At 37.6% G+C, this 18,473-nt stretch overlaps 1 protein-coding gene across 2 annotated transcripts in view; it reads left to right on the plus strand.

The window, feature by feature from the left end:
* Positions 1–17,529, plus strand: part of Crybg3 (crystallin beta-gamma domain containing 3) — a 120,590-nt gene extending 103,061 nt beyond the window's left edge. For both annotated transcript variants that reach the window (XM_026411044.2, XM_077795324.1), the window contains exons 18-22: positions 6,830–6,969; positions 10,837–10,960; positions 15,398–15,556; positions 16,470–16,629; positions 17,424–17,529. In XM_026411044.2, the coding sequence (XP_026266829.2) occupies positions 6,830–6,969; positions 10,837–10,960; positions 15,398–15,556; positions 16,470–16,629; positions 17,424–17,512 (672 nt within the window). In that variant the 3' untranslated portion in view covers positions 17,513–17,529. The remainder of the gene's footprint in view (positions 1–6,829; positions 6,970–10,836; positions 10,961–15,397; positions 15,557–16,469; positions 16,630–17,423) is intronic.
* Positions 17,530–18,473: the final 944 nt, after the last annotated feature.

Raw genomic sequence — 18,473 nt, forward strand, 5'->3', positions numbered from 1 at the left:
TTACTTGGTTTATGGTTCTTCTGAAAGTTGGAAAGCTCAAGATATAGCCACATCTGGTAAGTTATCTTTTCTGGTTGGGACTCTGCAGAGCCCCAAGACAGCGCACAGCATCGCATGGGGAGAGGAACTGAGCTCCCTAGCTCAGGTCTCTCCTCCTCCTCTTATAAAGCCACAGTCCTGTTGGTTTAGGGCTGCACCCTTATGGTTTTATTTCACTTTAATCACCTCCAAATACCATAGTTGGATTGAGGTTCAAGCCTTTGAGGGCCTGAGGTTGAGAATCAAATTTCAACATGAGTTTTGGTGGGGACATTCAAAGCATAGCACTGATGTAACAAAATTACTACAAATTTACTAGCTTAAAACAGCAGAAATATGATACCTTATAGTTATGGTTGTCAGAAGCCAGAAATGGGTCTTCCTGCAGGTAAATTGAAGGTTTTAACAGGGCCAAGTTCTCCCTAGGAATATTTAGGGGCTAATGCATTGGTTTACCTTTTCCAACTTCCAGAGGCCAGCTGCTTTTCTTGACTGTATGCTTTCTCCATCTTCAAAGTGCATCCCTCCAAACTCACTCTTATGGACCCTCCTGTCTCTCTGTTACAGGGATACCTGTAGTTATATGTATTTACCTGAATAATCCAGACTGATGTCCCTGTCTTAAGATCCTTAATTCTTTATCTTTCTTTGAAGTTCCATTTATTGTGTTAGATAACATACTGTATTTGCAGAATTAGGATTTTGAAGAGGGAGTAGGGAGGGGTTATTCAGCCTGCTACACAGACAGAGAATATCTTTGTAGTACAGATAACTCACAAAATTTTACTGTACAGAATTTAAAATGAGCTCTTTCAAACAATCTTTCAAAAAATCAATGGATTTTCAATTTAAAAATCCATTTTTAGACTGACAGAAATTTGACAGAATATAAATAGTTCATAGAAGAAGATGGCTTAGTTCATACAAAAGATTGTCAACCTCACTAGCAATCACGGAAATATAAATTAAATCAGAAACAAGGTAACATTACCTTACTTTTCATACAAACATTTAAAAATAACAAAATTTGATCTAGTTGCAGAGAAGTGGGATTATTCCTGTACAGCTAGTGAAAGAAGCATCGGTTATGATAGGGGGGAAATGAGGGCAGCATTTGCATCATTGATGAGCGAAACAAGCCACAGCACATTCATGCAAGAGAAAGCAGTAAAGCATATGATTAGTAGGGAACGGAAAGCTAGTTACATGAACAGGTAAATTTCAAACACAATTGGAAAAAAAAAGGTTGCTAAAGGTTGTTAGAGAAACATATGTTTCTGGAAATTTTAAAAACAAAGGATGCATAACTAGAAGTATAAAAATATGAGCTGGAAGAAGCCACAGCAACTTCAACATAGTGGGTACCTCTAGGGAAAGGCAAAGGAGGAGGGAAGGGCAAAGAGGGGAGTTATTTTTTACTATATTTGGTATGTTTTATTTATTTAAAATTTTGATACAACCAGGCACAGTGGGCCCACACCTACAACCCCAGCAGCTAGGGAGACTGAGGTGGGAGAATCTCAAGTTCAAAGCCAGCCTCAATAAGCGCTAAGTCTCTAAATAAAATACAAGAAAAGGCAGGGAATGTGGCTCAGTGGTTAAGTACCTCTGGGTTCAATCCCTGGTACCAAAAACTTTTTTGGATACAAAATTCCATATGTTTGACTGGTTTACAGTAATTTATTATATGTTTTATGAAGAACTAGAAGAGAGGAGTTCAATGGCTCCCAACACAAGTAACAAATGTTTAAGGAGACGGAAATACTAATAACCCTGATTTGCTCATTGCACATCATATACATATATTGAATTATCACAGTGTACCCCACTAATAGGTACATATTATGCATCAGTTAAAAATAAATATGATACAAATGAAGTAAAATTAAAATGTAATACTTCAGGATCTAGAGCACATGGTCATATACTGTGCTACTTATTCTTTTTAAAATGTATTACAATATTTCTTAAAAAGAATAAAATTCAGTTAAGAAAGATAGTCCTATTTTGAAACTGATTTTCTAAACCAAACGAAAGGTTTTGTAAGAAGAATTATAGTTCCTTGTAAAGAGTTTGCTTTGGTGTCTGACAGACTTTGGGTCAAGTCCTGACTCCACCATTAATAATTATTACCTGAGTGACCCTGGGCAAGTTTCTAAAATGTGGGGATTAAATGAGCCAGTGCCTATGAAACCTTTAGCACATAAGTGCTTAATAATATCATAACCGCTCACAGACAATGATTAATTCATATTTTTGTGCAACGCTTAAGATTTTTGATAGCCTGTAGGCATTTGTAGGATTTTTTTTAATATAATAGACCTTGACTACTTAAGATTGGAGTCTTAGAGATTTTTGAGCCTTCTATTAAATTATTATCATTTTAAATAACTTTTGGGCAGCACAGTTTGGTAATTCTTTGGAATTGAACAGTATTCAAAGTCTTTTTTTTAACATTTTTTTATTAGTTGTTGATGATTTTTTAATTTTATTTATTTATTGGTATGTGGTGCTGACAGTCAAACCCAGTGCCTCACACATGCTAGGCAAGTGTTCTACCACTGAGCCACAATTCCAGCCTAGTTTAAAGTCTTAGGAGTAACTTAGATTTAAAATTTTTATCCAGTTATATTGAAGATGTGTTGATATAAATGTAGTCTATTCTAGCAGAGGACTTGTACCAGGGTCTCAGAGCTTCAAATTGAGATGGCAGATACATTTGTTTAGCCAATGAGCAAGGTAAATAAAATGGATCCTGGATACTTACCAGCTGAGCACAATGAGGTCAAGTGCTCATCACACCTGCCAATTGGAAATAATCTGCATTATGACCTTATTGGTACCTAGAACACTTCAGGACAGTAGCATGGAGTTAAGAACAGCCTCTAAGGTCACAGTGTCTAGACTGAAACACCAGCTCTTCCACTAACTGTGTGACCCATGTCTTGATGCTTCATCTGCAAAGTTGGATAGCAGTAGTGGCTACATTAAAAGTAAATTGTAAAGAGTAAATGAGTGAAGACAGTTCTACCATCCCTAGTCTGAATGTATTTTGAGATTTGGAACTTTTTAAATATTACATGGTAATGTAGTATATAAGAAAACACCCTCAGCCGAGTTCTGGCACGAACTCCATAACTAAATGCATAGCTACACAGATTGGATTAAATATTTAAACAGCCATCTATTTTTCAGGTCAGATTTTGTTGTCAAGTGAATTAGGAAAAAAAAAAAAAGTTTTAGAGACTTTTGGAGGAAGGGAAGAAAGGCAAGGCATCTGGACAGGCAGGGGCCACAAACATCACCAGAGGTAAATGTGTGTATAGCGGTCAGCTGAAATGATTTTTTAAAAGCCCGAGGGTGAGGATGTTGGAAAAAATCCAACATTAAGTCAAAGGCTTATCCTGTGAATTCTGATTGTCTCCTCATTTTCAGTCACTTCCAATTTATTCTCTGAACTTATGGGATGCTTCCAGTTTTTATTTCACAGGTAGCAGTCGAGGTGCCTGATCTTGCCTGTGATCACTCAGTATCTCAGTGACTAGTAATGCGTTTCTGCTCCTGCCCAGTCAGTAATGGTTACTGTGAGAAAGAGAAGTGCTCCTGGGCAGCTTTTTTACCCCAGGCTTACTGTCTCACTTCAAGGTGGTTGTTACATCATTTCCCAGTGTCACCCAATCTGTAGGACACTATCCAGAACCATGGCACTAGCCATACGTGAATTTTTAAGTTTCAATTAAATGACTTGAATTCAGTCCCTTGGTCACTCGTGCTCATGCTCACGAGTGACCAGTGACAGCCATGGTGGAGAGCGCAGATACCATTTCTCAGGGTGCAGAAAGTTGTAGTGGACAGTGCTTAAGACCTCTGGTCAGAGGGTAGCCTTGGCCACATAGAGAAATTTACTAAGATGTTCCTCTATTTTTAAATGGAAGTTTCTCAGCATCCTTTTCCTTTTCCTGTCTTGGCTTTTATTTCATCCCTTCTAGTGTGGTCCTTTCCCTTACTGACCTATTCCAACAAGTAGTTCTGAAGAAGCAGTAAATTGGACTTCTCATTCCTTCTCTGGAACCGTCTGTCTTTCTGTTCATTGTGACTTTCCACTGTACCCGTGAGCAAGTTCGGAGGTCACTGCCCTATTTCTCTTCTCTTCATCAAATTTCTTTTAAAAATTGTCTGTATACCCTGTCTGCAATTTCTCACCATTTACTCCTCAGTCCTGACAGCCCAGGTTTCCCCCTCAGTACAGATATGCCACCAAGGTGGCTCTCATAAAGCTCTCCATTGGCCTCTACTTGCCAAACCCCCAAGCTTTATTGCAGTCACCCCCTCCTCAGCTTTGCTGGAAGTTGTGTGTTGTGGGACCACTCTTCCCTATTACTTTATTTCTCCTTTACTAATGTAATGTAGAGGGCTTTCTTTGGGCTCTCCTTTTCCTACACCCAAGGCTTCAGTGGTTATCCAGCTTCTGAGAGTTTCTGAACTTCACTCTATGCCTGGTCTTTTCCCTCTGAACTCTGTACCAAAGGTCCAGTGTACGGTTGAATGTCTCTGAAAAGCTTAGCCTGCCTCTTATCTTACAATGAAGACACACAGCTCTAAACATAAGTTATTAGTTGCTAGATAAGTTTTTGCTCCTGGTTTCCTCATAAAGGTCAAAATACCACCATGCTCCCAGCCACAGCGTTCTACCTCCTTTTATTCACTTACTCCTTGCATTTCTTTGCAAGTCTACTCTATTGTTCAGGGGTTTTCCTGGTCATCCCCTGTTCCTAACTTTCCTTCTGTCCTCTAATACCCTTCTTCCTAACCTTCCTTCTGTCCCCCAATACAGGTCTGAATTTCAGGTCCAGTCCCTTTTTCTTTGGTCTCTAATCTTCTAGCAGTCTACTGGTGCTATAACAGAATTTCTGTCTTTATTCTTCATTTATGTTGGTGCCAGATAAGTTTCCTAAGGTCCATTTTAAGAAAAACCTATAAACATACACACAATGCAACATATGCATAATAATTGACAATTTAAACCTCCAAGTAAATAATATATTCCCATGATTCAGAAATCAAAAAGTATACCAAAAGGCATTAGTGAAAAACTGTTCCCACTCATTCCACTGGTGCCCTTTGTCTTCCCTGTTGCTGTACTCCCAAAGGGTGGTCATGGATACTGGTTTTGTATTTATTTTTTACAAATATTTTAATGTATATACAAGTATATATGTGTGTGGGGCTGTGTGTGTGTGTGCATGTACATATATATGTTTTTCTTTACTACAAAATTTTAGCACATAAAATACGCTATTCTACACTATTCCTCACTTGTCTCTGAAGAATTTATCTTGGTTATCATTCCGTAATGAGATCCTGATTACTTTTTACAGCTACACAGGGTTCCTTTATGAATGTACCATAATTTATTCAACCAGTTTCCTCTTGGTGGGCGTTTAAATGATTCCCCATCCTTTGATATCCCAAACAATGCTGCAAAGAGTAACGCTTTGATATTTCTTTTTGCTCCAGTTGCAGGTGTATCTTCAGTTCACTTTTGAGTGCAAGATGCTTTTTGAGGGTTTATTTAATGTTATTTGACCCAACCATAGTCCCTCTGCTAGTGTACTGCTTCTCCTTTACTAAGTTAAAGATACTTCAGGGCAATCATAGTCCTTATATCAAAACCTTCAAGGACTTTCCCTGGCAACAATCTGCACCTGCTCTGTTGCTGTAGGGGGGAAGCAGGCAACTCAGTACACAATAAGACAGTGTAAGGACTTCACTCTATTTCTCGTCAGACTCTGTATTTTAACTAAATGGTTCTGCTTGCAGCTCATTTGATGTATCCATGCAACTGTCTCCCATGCTTTGCACAGTGTGCCTTCCCTCTGTTCTCTCTCAGCCTTCCATATCTGTTGTATCCTTTGAAACAGAGCTCACATACCACCACATTCTTAAAAGATTCCTTGATTTCTTCTCCCTTCTGCTAAAAATAATATAGATTTCTTATGACTACTCTTACAGGATGTGTGTGTATGTGTGTGTGTGTGTGTGTGTGTGTGTATGTGTATGTGTGGTGACCCTAGATTGCATTAATGATATCTGTAATTCTCCTAATTTAGCTGTTTAGGTAGTAATGCCCCAAATACTAGGATGTTGACTTGTTTTTATTTCTCATCCCCTAAGTTTCTTAGCATGATGACTTGCATATACTAATGAAGGAAAAGGAACAATATTGATTCTGTTATTGTCTGACATGATGAATTGAGGGAATACTTAATTTTAATGGAGAAATCTCCTTTTTTCCTGTGCCTTCTAGCTATTTTTTAAATTAAATTGCCTTTTATTGCCCTCCTAAGAATATAAGAGGATAGGGCCATAAAGTCCTCCATTCTCAGTGACTGCTTCTGTAGTATTTTGGGAAATGAAGGTACTGTTCCATTTGATATTTATTCTATTGCCAACTAAAAGCACTGGCATCAACAGTGTTATGTGGTACCTGTTACACTACCACAAGACCTTAATATGCAATTTGGAACCAAGTGTAACTTTTTATTGTGTCCCTTTTTTGAGTTATGAAGATTACTTTTCTGATAATTTCAACTTTAAAATAGTGAGTAAAAATTACTAATAGAAGTAAATCTCTCCAGTGTGGCCTTCACTGTAATATCTTCAGTGGGTAGAGCAGTAAATTTCATCCATTTGAGACTGTCGGATGCAAGGTGCCTTGCCTTCAGAGTGGGGTGTTACTGAGGTGTGGCTATTCCATATGGTAATGCTTTCTCTTTTTTGGGGCTGTTAGATTTTTGAAGAACCCTCAATCAGCCTTTTTGCTCTGGAACATTGTGAGGGAAGAGAGTTGCACCTTGAAGAGGCTGTGAACTCTGTTTTGAACAAGGACCTGCACTTCTATACCCAGTCTGTATGGGTAAAAAGTGGACTGTAAGTATGAGAGAAGAGCTTGGTTTGATTTGGTCACTGTTGCATGGTTGGTTTTTCCCTGTTGCTGTTTTAGTCTGATGATATTCTTACTCCTTTTATTTCTTAATATAGTAATAGTAGTTTCTGTTTAAATAAGAGAAGACTGTGTTGTCCCATAAGTAGCAGCATGCAGTAGTCTGGGGGAAGAGCCCCTTGGGAGACAAAGGGCACCACTTTGTCAGAGCATGTGTCATGGAGCAGGTCAGATTTCCCTGATTGAACTTGCTTTCTTCTCATGAGAAATTTCATTTAACTAACAACTTTCACTGTGAATACCATTGCCTGCATCCGGCAAATGACTGTTTGTAAGACTAAGATTGTTTTATTGCATTTTGACTTGACAGCATGTTTATTCTAGAGTACTTCCCTCCAGGTTACTCATTTGCATATTGTTTTAGTTACCTTTTTCACTGCTGTGACCAAAATATCAAAAAAGAACAATTTAGAGGAGGAAAATTTACCTGGGGCTCAGCTTCAGAGGTCTCAGCCTGCCTATACAGTTGACTCCATTCTCTGAACCAAAGGTGAGGTAGCACTTCATGGGAGAAGGGCCCAGCAGAGGAAAACTGTTCAGCTCATGGGGGTTTCTGGAAGCAGAGAGACAAAGGAGGAGCCAAAGGAAGAACAACTCTTCCAGGGCATGCCCCCAATGACCCACTTTGTGCAGCCATGCCCCAGCCGCTACAGCTACCACCCAGGCAGTCTGTTCAAACTAGGGTGTACTGATTACGTTACAGCTCTCATAATCTGGTCATTTACCTCTGAATATTCCTGCATTAACAGGAGCTTTGGGAGGACACCTCTTATAAGATGGATAATAACACATGTGGAATGACCTAGCCTGCCTGCACTTAGGTTATTAGGGTGGATCCAAGATGATAAGGCCTGCACTTTTACAATTTGGGACTCTGCCTTTAGAAAATGAAACTAAAAATTATTCATACAAAAATTAGGTATGAACTTGTATATTTAAAATCAAAAATTGTGAGAGGTCTGCACATGAACAGCTCTGACGGTGAAGCTCCTTTTGCTTCCAGGATAATCTGATTCTCAGGCCATTGCTGAAGAGTTGTGGCATTGAAGCCTGCCTCCTATCAGCACTGCTAATATTTTCATACTAGACATCAACTAAAAACATACAACTCTTGATGGCTAATATAAAAAGGGCCATTTTTAATTTTTTATGGCTTTTAAATTGTGTGATAATCAACTGTTTAAATATCTGAGGTTAGTCAACAAGACAGCCCAGAGTATAAACTGAAAATTAAGTCAACTATTGCAGTAAATGGTTTTTATATTAGTCATATATAGAACAGTTTTAATTTCTTCTCTGGGTCATTTCCCAAGGTTTAATGTCTATTAAAATAAATTGATTTATTGTATGTAAGCTTAATATTCCACAATATCATTTACCAATTAACAAAGTACATTTGAACTGAATTTTGCATTACCACAATTTAGGACTTTCATAATATTTTTCTACTTTTTTTCTACTCCTAAATGAAATAGATATTTAATTCACCACTGAAATTTTCTCACCTTATATTTTTACTCTTTTCTGGAAAACTGGTGTTTTACCTTATTATTATTTGTTCTGTTTGAATTATTATCTACCTACTATTCCAAATTCTCTAGAAGAGAAATTAGTATATATAAATTAAATAGTGAGGGCTGGCTAAAGGTTTACCTAGGCTACAAATGGCTTACAGGATACCATTTAATGCACAGCCACCTATCCTCAGTGACTTCTACTTTTTTAAACCCCATGTTATGTCATATCTTTGATCTAGGATGGTAATGAAGGTCATATTTTAATGCATCATCCCACACAGACTTTCCACCTGTGGAATTCATTAATATCAAGATATAATTAGTTACAGTTCCTTAAAATCTTGCTTAAATTCTATAACTGAAACTGTTCTGCCCATTTAAAGAATCTGTGAGGGGCTGGGATTGTGGCTCAGTGGTAGAGCACTCACCTAGCACGTGGGAGGCCCTGGATTTGATCCTCAGCACCATATAACAATAAATAAATAAATAAATATATTATGTCCAGTTACAACCAAAAAATAAATATTTAAAAAAAAAAAAAAAAGAATCTGTGAGGCGGAGAGGCTAAGCCTCTCTCTGGCCATATTAACTTGCCTTTGCCCCAGTGTGGCAATTTAGATTTGTGTAGGTAAGAAGGATTTGAAGGAGGGTGAAGCATCTTGTTCACCTATCTGTAATTTGACTAAGTCTGACCCTAGTTGTGGGAAAAAGGGTAGACTTTTCCTAATAATGGTCAGTTTAAGTCTCCATACAAGCTTTCATAGTTTTAATAGATTAAGCTTTCGTCACTTCCTCCCTTCTGCCCACAACTTTAGTTACAAATTGAAGTCTCTTCGTGAACTAACCCAGGCACATGTCCCTAAAGAATACTGCCCTTTGTAAGTTGAAAACTTTTTCACCTGAAAATTGAAGGGTTGAAGACAATGCCACAGTGACAACCCAGTATTAGTCAGCTTTCTGTCACTGTAATGAAAAAAATTTAGTTTGGTTTATAGTTCTGGAGGTTCCAGCCCAAGATTAGCAACCCTATTCTTCTGGGCCTCCAGTGAGGCACATAAGATATGCGAATCATGGAGCACAACGTGGAGCAAAATCACTTGTATCATGGTCCCAGAAGAAGAAGGAAGAGTAGGGGGCCTAGAGCCCCACAGTCCCCTTTGTGGGTACATCCTCAGTGACCTGAGAACCTCCCATTAGGTTTCACCCCCTGAAAGTTCCAACAGAACCACCCTGTGGACCAAAACATTAGCATGTGAACCTTCTTTGGGAACACTCATCAAAACCCTGAACACTGGATGAACCTGTTCCTGAGAATAAGCCTCTGAAATCAGCTGGCTATCTTTCCTGCTGCTGACGCTGTGCACCTCATCTTCTAGGTTACACATCCCTTGGTTGAGGCAGAACAGCCCCACTGTAACTCGAGGTACCATATATGAACCAAGCAAGGCAGCCACCTCCTCATCACACATTGTCTTAAAGCACTGTTTACAGTGACCTTGAGTCCTGCTGAGGATTTCACATCCTCTTGGCCATCCCAGCCTTTTCTCCTTAACCATCCAGCATGGTAACTACCTAAGTCAAGGGTCAGATAGTTTTTTCAGTTTGTGGGCTATATCTCTCACACAGCTTTTCAACCTGCCATGGCCAACTGAAAGGGAATGGGCATGGCTCGGTTCCATTCAATAACTCTTGGAACACCAGGCATTCACCTGAAGGCCTCATGCACTTAGGCATGCTTGAATGCAGTCAGGTTTGAAGGCAGGGAAATACTGGGGAGGATTTGCAGAAGAGCCATCCTTGAAGCAAGAGTGAGAAGAGAGACATCTGTGAATAATTGTAAGTAGTCCTTGGTGGTCTTTGAAATTGTGGAAAAAGATGTCTGGATAGGTTTCAGCCAGCCAGAGAAGCCACCATGAGAGGATGACCAAAAGGTAGGAACATGTTTTTTCTATAGTGGGAGGTTATGGTCTGGTCTGTCTTGGATGTTAATGCTATGAAAAATGTTTTGGTATTATTAAAGGAATACAGAATTTCAGAGCTGGAGGTAGCCATATATTTATTTTGGAAGTAAAGAGCCCAGCATTCTAATTGGAAACCAGAGCAGCCTCCATTCCAGTGAGCTTTCTCCTAGACCTCCCTGCTTTTTTTGATAGTCTATTTAAAATCTACAAACCTAGAAGTTATAAAGAATGAGCTCATATGAATCATAGCAGATTTTTTACTAACAGATAGCCTTTTGTTGTGTAGTGCCCCATTTTCTTTGCTTCTTTCTTGCAGATGGATAGCTTATGAAGGTCCCAACTTCCTGGGAAGACAAATTCTACTTGATCCTACTGAGATCCCAAATTGGACAGCATTTAGTAGATGGAAAACAATAGGTTCCCTTCGTCCCATGAAGCAGGTAAAGTGCAGAGAAACCTAAGACCCAGAATAGCTTGATTTTCTGCCAGGACATGTCATAAACACAGTATCTGAAGTACTTAGTTTTTCATTTATGTAGAAAAGAGAATGGACTAGTAGGCAAGGATTTTGTATATTTTATCCAACTTGTAGAATTTTATCTAAGGTCCACAGTAAATTTTATTTTGGTGTCTACCATATATGAGGAATATTAACCTATAGATTGTTTTGGTTTTATTTTCTTGTACATCTACCTAGTTTGTGTGTTAGGATAATACTAGCATCTTACAACTAGTTGAAAAATGTTCCTTCTTCTTTAATTTTTTGAAAGACTTTGTGTGGGATTGGTATTATTTCCCCCTTTAAATATTTGATAAAAATTCTCCAGTGAAACATTCAGGTCCTTAAATCTTCTTTGATTAAAGTCCATAAATTATAAATTCATTTTATTTAAATGCCACAGAACTATTCAGATTTTCTGTTTCTTTTTGACTCATTTGTTTTTAAAGGAATTTTATCTAAGCATTGATTCATGTAAAATTTTCTTTCATAAGGAAAAAAAAGATCAAATTTTATTGGCCATATTCACATTTCATGGAAAAAGAAGATACTGTAAGTTCTGTAGCAAACAGTGGACACAACAATGAACAGTTTTACTTTCTTAGCATTTGGATTCTTTTCCCACTTACATAATACTCGGGTTGGATCCTGGCAATTTAATTAAAATAGTATTTATTGCACACCTACTGCTTGTCAGTCTCCTGTTCAAAAGCTTCCCACTTAGGATATAATCTTTGCTTTACAGTGTGGTCTTTGTGATCTGCTACCTCCTGCTTCCCCAGCCTCAGCTCTGAGGATCTCCTCCTCACATAGCTGTGCCACATGCACCAGAACGCAGAATGCTGTCCCACTCAATCTGTAACAAAGCTATACTCTTTGTGTAGAATGTTCTTCATTTTTTGCCTGGCTAATTTTTAATCACCCCTCTGAATTCAATGTGTCAGGTCCTCACCAATGTTTCCCCACCCCTCTCCTAATCTAAATGAGAATCCTAAAAGGCCTGGTTCTGTCTTTATAGGACAATGTGTATCATTTATGACCACATGGTGCAGCTGGACTGGGTTCTTACCACTCTACTGGAAACCCAGTACCTTGTATGCATACCTTGTATGCAGAGCTCAAGGGCTGTATATCTGGATTAGTGAATGTTAGAAATCATGTTATATATAATGGAAGATATAAGGAGGTCTTCTGTTATATATAACGTGGTTTCTGCCTTGGTATGGTTTACATTTTTGCATTTTACATTTACATTTTTGTTGGGTAAAACGTGTCCAGCGCAAAGCAATAATATTTATGACAGTGTATTATCATCAAAAGCCGCAGGTAGTACTTTGATCAGAGAAGTATCAATATGTGAGGGCCTGATGGGGGTTAGTCTCAGGGAAGGTGGAAAGCCCAAGTGAAACCGTCAGGGGTATGATGGTGAGTAGATATGCCATCAACTCTCTCTAATCTCTTAGAAACACTTGTTCAATTGATTCTGATAACAGTTCAGTCACTCCCATTTTCCACATAGCAAAGTAAGACTCAGAGAAGTAAACACTAGTAATCCAAGTGTCAGAACCAAGATTTGACACCAAGTCTGATATTTTAAAATAAGTGTTCTTAAGCAACTATAGTTTCCTCCAATAAGATCAGCATTTGCAATGCCACCATATTGTCCAAAGTGTGGAGGCTCTTAGGTGAGGATCTGACACAATGTTAAGTATAAAAGTTAACCTACTTGATTTTCTCTTGCCATAAACTTCATACACACCATTCCTACTTCCACTGCCCTTGGGTTATCTTGGTTCAACAGTGATCACATTGCTTATACCTCAATGTTGTGAGGATTAAATAACACAAAGGACCTGATACAACACCTGGCTCATATTGCTATGATAAAACATTCATTTCTAAGTTTATTATTCACAATGGCCCTGGAGCAAGCCAGAGGTGCCTTTCTGAGGTTACTGAAACACTAATGACTTTCCTGGCATAGCACTGTGGTACAGGACCCCAGGACCTTTGTACCTTGCTGATTCCCCTCACAACCATGGATGGGTAATCCCATTGGAAAGCTAAAGGACAATGCAAGATACACATGGAAATTGTTTACTTTACCAGCTGCATAATCTTGTGAATCCTGTTTTAAATAATGTTAGTAGGCAAGTTTAACACAGAATATTGTCCTCATTTTTGAATGGTGGTTCCATGCTGGGGAAGGTGGTTCCTCAAGGTCCTGAGATAAAGAATAATTAGAATAATAGCCTCTAGGGCTGGGGATATAGCTCAATTGGTAGAGTACTTGCCTTGCATGCACAAGGCCATGGGTTTAATCCCCAGTACCACACCAAAAAAAAAAAAAAAAAAAAAGAATAATAGCCTCTAATTTTACATGAAAGTTATTTGACAATAAATATATTCCTCCTGCATTGTGCTTTAGGCACTACCTGGTCAAGTTCTGATTAAACATTTAATTTCAAAAAATTTTAATAGATTATCTTCCCTGTTTATTTAGGCCATAGCTTTAAAACCCAGCAAGAGAATTCTGGCTTTCTAAAATAGTAATTTGGGGGCTATATTTAACTTTTTGGCAAGGATATTGGTGTGGCTCTAGTGCATATTTAGAAACTCAGGAATAATTAAAATGTGATCCTCTTTGAAGTTGGGAATTAGGAAGTCACTAAGGTACTTATAATGCATATCAGTGTTTTTAAGTATAATTACAGAGGAGTCAGACTACACATGTGTTAATAAGGGTAATTAGTACTTTGCTTGGTTTAATTGATTAAAACTGTGATGCTTAGTCCTAAAGTAATTGGAATTCTATCATCTGTGAAGGTCATACCTGTTTTCTTACATGTACAAGGTAATGAAACTGTAATAAAGATATACTTAAGCTTCTAGAATTAATAATAGCTGCATTGAGAGACCAGGCTGAATTATAGAAATTTAACTACATTCTGGCTGCAGCATGAATGTGCAAGTAGTGGTCTGAAACATTTGAAACGTTTTGCTAAGCAGAGGTCATGTTCACTTGATCTAAGTGACCAGATAATTTATCCTTATGTTTGCCAATTTAAATGCTCAGAATATTTATTTCTTGAGGAATGCTAAACATGATAGCAATTTACCAAAATTCAACTACCTTCATGTTGATGTATCACAAGTTTCAAAAGCAGAATAGTCACTTGTGGTCTTAACCCTAATACCATGTTGCACTTACCTAGCACTTAAATTTCTTAGAGTGAAAGTGCTCTCTCATTAACTACCAAACCATTTATTATTACTTAGCCAAGGTTCTGACTGAGATACCAACACTTGACCACAGGAGGAAATGTTGATATCCTATATTTTTACTGAGGCTGGAGGCCTAAACATGAATGGTTTTTCTTGAGCTTCCATCGAGTGCCCTGTTCCTTCATCTTACCTACCCTGCCACCCTTTGTCTTAAGAATAATAACTGCATTTCTGCATAGGCTTTGGAGCATGCTGGTTAGCAGGAAGGGTTTTCGTGCAGATACATCTGGGTCCACATCTATATTAACTTTATTTTAAAACTTAGGTCAGTAACCATACTTTCAGAAAGGGTTGTATTGATTTCGATCCTTACAGATATAATTAACTCTTAACCTTAATTCTTACAGTAAGAATTCTGTATGTCTTAGCATAATGACACAGAAAGCATTTAACATATTGCTTGACAAGATACTGAAGGTGCAATAAATATTAGCTATTATTCTTAGTAGTATTCCCAGATTTAGTATATTTTTAAAAATTCCTTTGTATGTTCCAGGCCAAGGAGATAATTCCTTTGTTATGCAATTTTTGAATACCCAAGTAGTGATTAAACATACATGGTGTCTTCCTTTGAAGACATATAAAAGTCCTAGGTAAAGAGAGATTACCAGAGCTTCTAGTTCTCTGCCTACCTGGGCTTTTTAAGACTTTTCACTGTAGTCATTTGACATTTAATCACAGCTGGAGACAGAATGTTTGATTACTGTTCTTGTCTTGTAGGTTGTTTCTTGCCTATATTCCTACTTCCCTACCTTTCTCAGCACAGCTGAGATACATTATTGAGCAAAGACCACCAAGTCCTGAATTCTTCACTGCCCTACCTCTTGCCACACACATAGTTGTAGTGAATGAAAATATTACCTTTTACCCTTTTTTCCCAGGAAGTATTAGATTGTACAATTTCAGCTTTGTGCTGAATAGTCTCAGGAGCAATAGAAAACATAAATTTATACATATTAGCTAAAGGAAATAAGAGTGAAAGTGATGTAAATATCTAATCACTTCTCACTTTTCCTCACAGCTTTCCTTCTTTGGAAGGATTAATTTCCAGCTTGGAAAAGTTATTTTTAAATGGCTTTTTCTCCCATCACAGCCTGCAGTGTACATCAGAATAAAAAACCGAGCCCAAGATGAATATCTGACAGTCACTGGAAATTTAGCGGACACAAGGGCGATGTCTGTGTGCATCTCTCCCTACAGTGGAAAGAATACTCAGATCTGGTATTACTGTCGAGGACTCTTTAAATCCAAGGTAAACATCCCCACTGATATAGTACCCTACTTTTTGGTGTTTGGTTTTGGAAACTAGAATCTAGTTAAATTAACTGGCATAAATGAAACTGCAGCTTCCTAGAGACAGTTCACTGTGTGATCATAAAAACACTTTATGTGTAGTACTAAAGCATATAAGTAAAATTGACTAAGAATTTTTGATCTAGAAATTTTAGGTTTTGAGAAAAACCATGGTTATCACATGCTATAGATATGCCTAAATTATTTTTTTAAACCAGTGATGTAAGTCACTGGATCAAAAATGGACAACGTGCTTTTGTGAGATAAAAATCAGCTATGTGAATCTAAACATGTTAAAACTCCTTTGTTTTCAAAATATATAATGAAGTGGTAGTAGAAGCAGCTGTTATTAGAGGATGTTAAGAAAATGAAAACTAGTTTCATTTATTTTGTGACCCTTCATTATTGATACTGTGGAGCACAGAACATTAGGTTAAAAAAAATTACAAACATGTTTCATTGTATCACTAATGACTTATATAAATCTCATGCTTCAAAAATGAAAAGCATCTAAAAACAATTATTGTCTGGATTATCTTCAGCACATCCAGTATTTTTAGAAGAAAAACAAGATCAACATAATACATTTTAAGCTAACAGTAACAACATTTAATTACAAGTCAATAAAACTTTACTGAACACTGTTGTCAAATGTGCATGCCCTCTTAAAAATAAGTACAGGACCCTCTGTTTCAGTTTCTGTACCAACTCCTCCCTTTTAAGATGTCTACTCAAATTATACTATAGGCTATTCTTTTAAGACGTGGAACTTAGATGTCTATGACTTCTTCATCTGAAAGAAAAGGGGCCCTATTAAATTGATGTTAGCAAATATAATGTGGTACTGCCATTCTATTTCTTAATGCTTCTAGGCCAGTGATACATGTCTTGATGTGATTGGTGGCCGGGACACACCTGGAGCTAAGGTAGCCCTATGGACTGAACATGGACAGTTCAGGCAAAAATGGAGACTGAATAAAAATGGAACCATCAGTTCTTATCTCAGTGAGCAACTTGTCCTTGATGTTAAAGGTGGGCCTTTGATAATATGCAAATGTTTGTATCCCTGGATATCAGCTTAAGTTCTAAACCTCTTCTGAGTAAAGGACATTCTGATATATGAGGGAAATGATCCTTTATGCTTTTATGCTTGAAAAAAAGTTATTTTTACAAACCAATACACTATGCATCAAGCAGGAAAAGCCCAACAACAAAGTCTTAAAAAAGGTTTTTGTTCATTAGTAAAGTTGTAAAATTTTCATTTGCAAGTGTAATGTTTGTAAACCCTGGGAACAATTCTCAACTGAAGCATCATAAGCCATAATGTCATCTGTTTCTTGAAAAGGAACATCTCCAACTTCTTCTCCTGAGTCATCAAGGTCCTTCAGTCTTCAGTTAAAATTTAGGTAGATGTCAGTTAACCTTATTTTTTACTTCAGCAAGGTCATGGCCATATTACTCATGGCTTTTGCTTTAATTGGCTTTAGTCACACGGCCTCTGCTGATGTAGAAACAAAAACACAGTACCTGACATCCAGCCAGAGTTCTCTCAAAGCAGTTTGTTCTCAAGCATGGCATTGTTAGGGCACACTGCTTCTACAATCACGTATTATACCTCTTAATTTTTCAATGTGAGTCATAATAAGGTCCAATTTGAGGTGAATAATGGCTACGCCTGTTCAAACTCTATTTTTCACTTCAGACCACTATGTAAATGACATATTCATCTACTTAAGCAGTGGGCCGAACAAAAGCTTGTGAAAATGGTGAAATTGCTTAGCACCTGTGTGAACAAATAATCTTTTCTTTTGGAATTTCTATTTCAGGAGGAAACTATTGTGACAAGACTCATGTCATTGTAAATCAGCCCCTGGAGGGAAAAGAAACTCAGAAATGGGACATTGAAATACTGTGAGAATCAACACCATCCCTAGAAGGAGCAAAGGAACCTCACCTCCCTCACTGATGTATGCATGTGGAAAGGAAGCTACTGTGCCCTCTCTACTGAATCGCTGCACAGAATCAACTTTTCCTTCAGGAGCTAAGACTGCTGCTCTTGCACCATATTCTTGCCAGTTATTCAGTGTATCTATGAAGAAAATGGTATGATTTCTGGGAAAGGTTTTATTCCTGATGGATTCCAGTTATGGTGAGCAAGTTTCTGGAAGTCTGTGTTTTCTTTCCTATCTACCAACCATGAATGCTATTCCTGATGGCCCACTATAGGATGTTGGTGATTCTGTCACCTGTATTAGCTATTAATATCCCAGACACCTGTATGACTGCAAAACACAGGAAAATAAACTATATCATACTTTTGTAAAAAAATAATTTTAGCAACATCTGAAAATGTATTTAAAAAGACTTCCTCTTAAGCTGCTGCTGTGTGTAAATAAGTCTTCAAATTTCTATATTGAAGCTTTTATAATAGAAGTATACCATGAGTATTTAAATACTTTTAACTGACTCCATGGAGGGACCTCAGCTTTATTAGGCAAAAGGCACCAGGACTGGAATATTTTCTGTGGCCATTCTTTGCTCAGTCTTTCAAACTGAAAATGCATGTTACCTTGGAGTGCCAACCTCACATTTTAGCATTGGGTCACCTGTCCTGGTGCTGAGACCTTGCCCTAGATTTTGCTTGATTTGCCGTTAAGGAGAAATGTTCATGAAAAGTATGACACTCCTATATAAGAGTCAAATTTTTGTCTGCCTGAAATAAAACTCTGTCCAAATTTACTTTTCAAGTAAAGGTGCAGTTGATTTCTCTACTAGTTTTCACTCCCATTTTAAATAGCTTATATTAAAGCAAAATCAGGAAATAATTTTTACTTAGTTTCCAATAATCATTACCACCTTTAACAGCACAATTCACA

The sequence above is a fragment of the Urocitellus parryii genome, chromosome 2 (assembly GCF_045843805.1).
Source record: "Urocitellus parryii isolate mUroPar1 chromosome 2, mUroPar1.hap1, whole genome shotgun sequence".
NCBI classification, from domain to species: domain Eukaryota; kingdom Metazoa; phylum Chordata; class Mammalia; order Rodentia; family Sciuridae; genus Urocitellus; species Urocitellus parryii.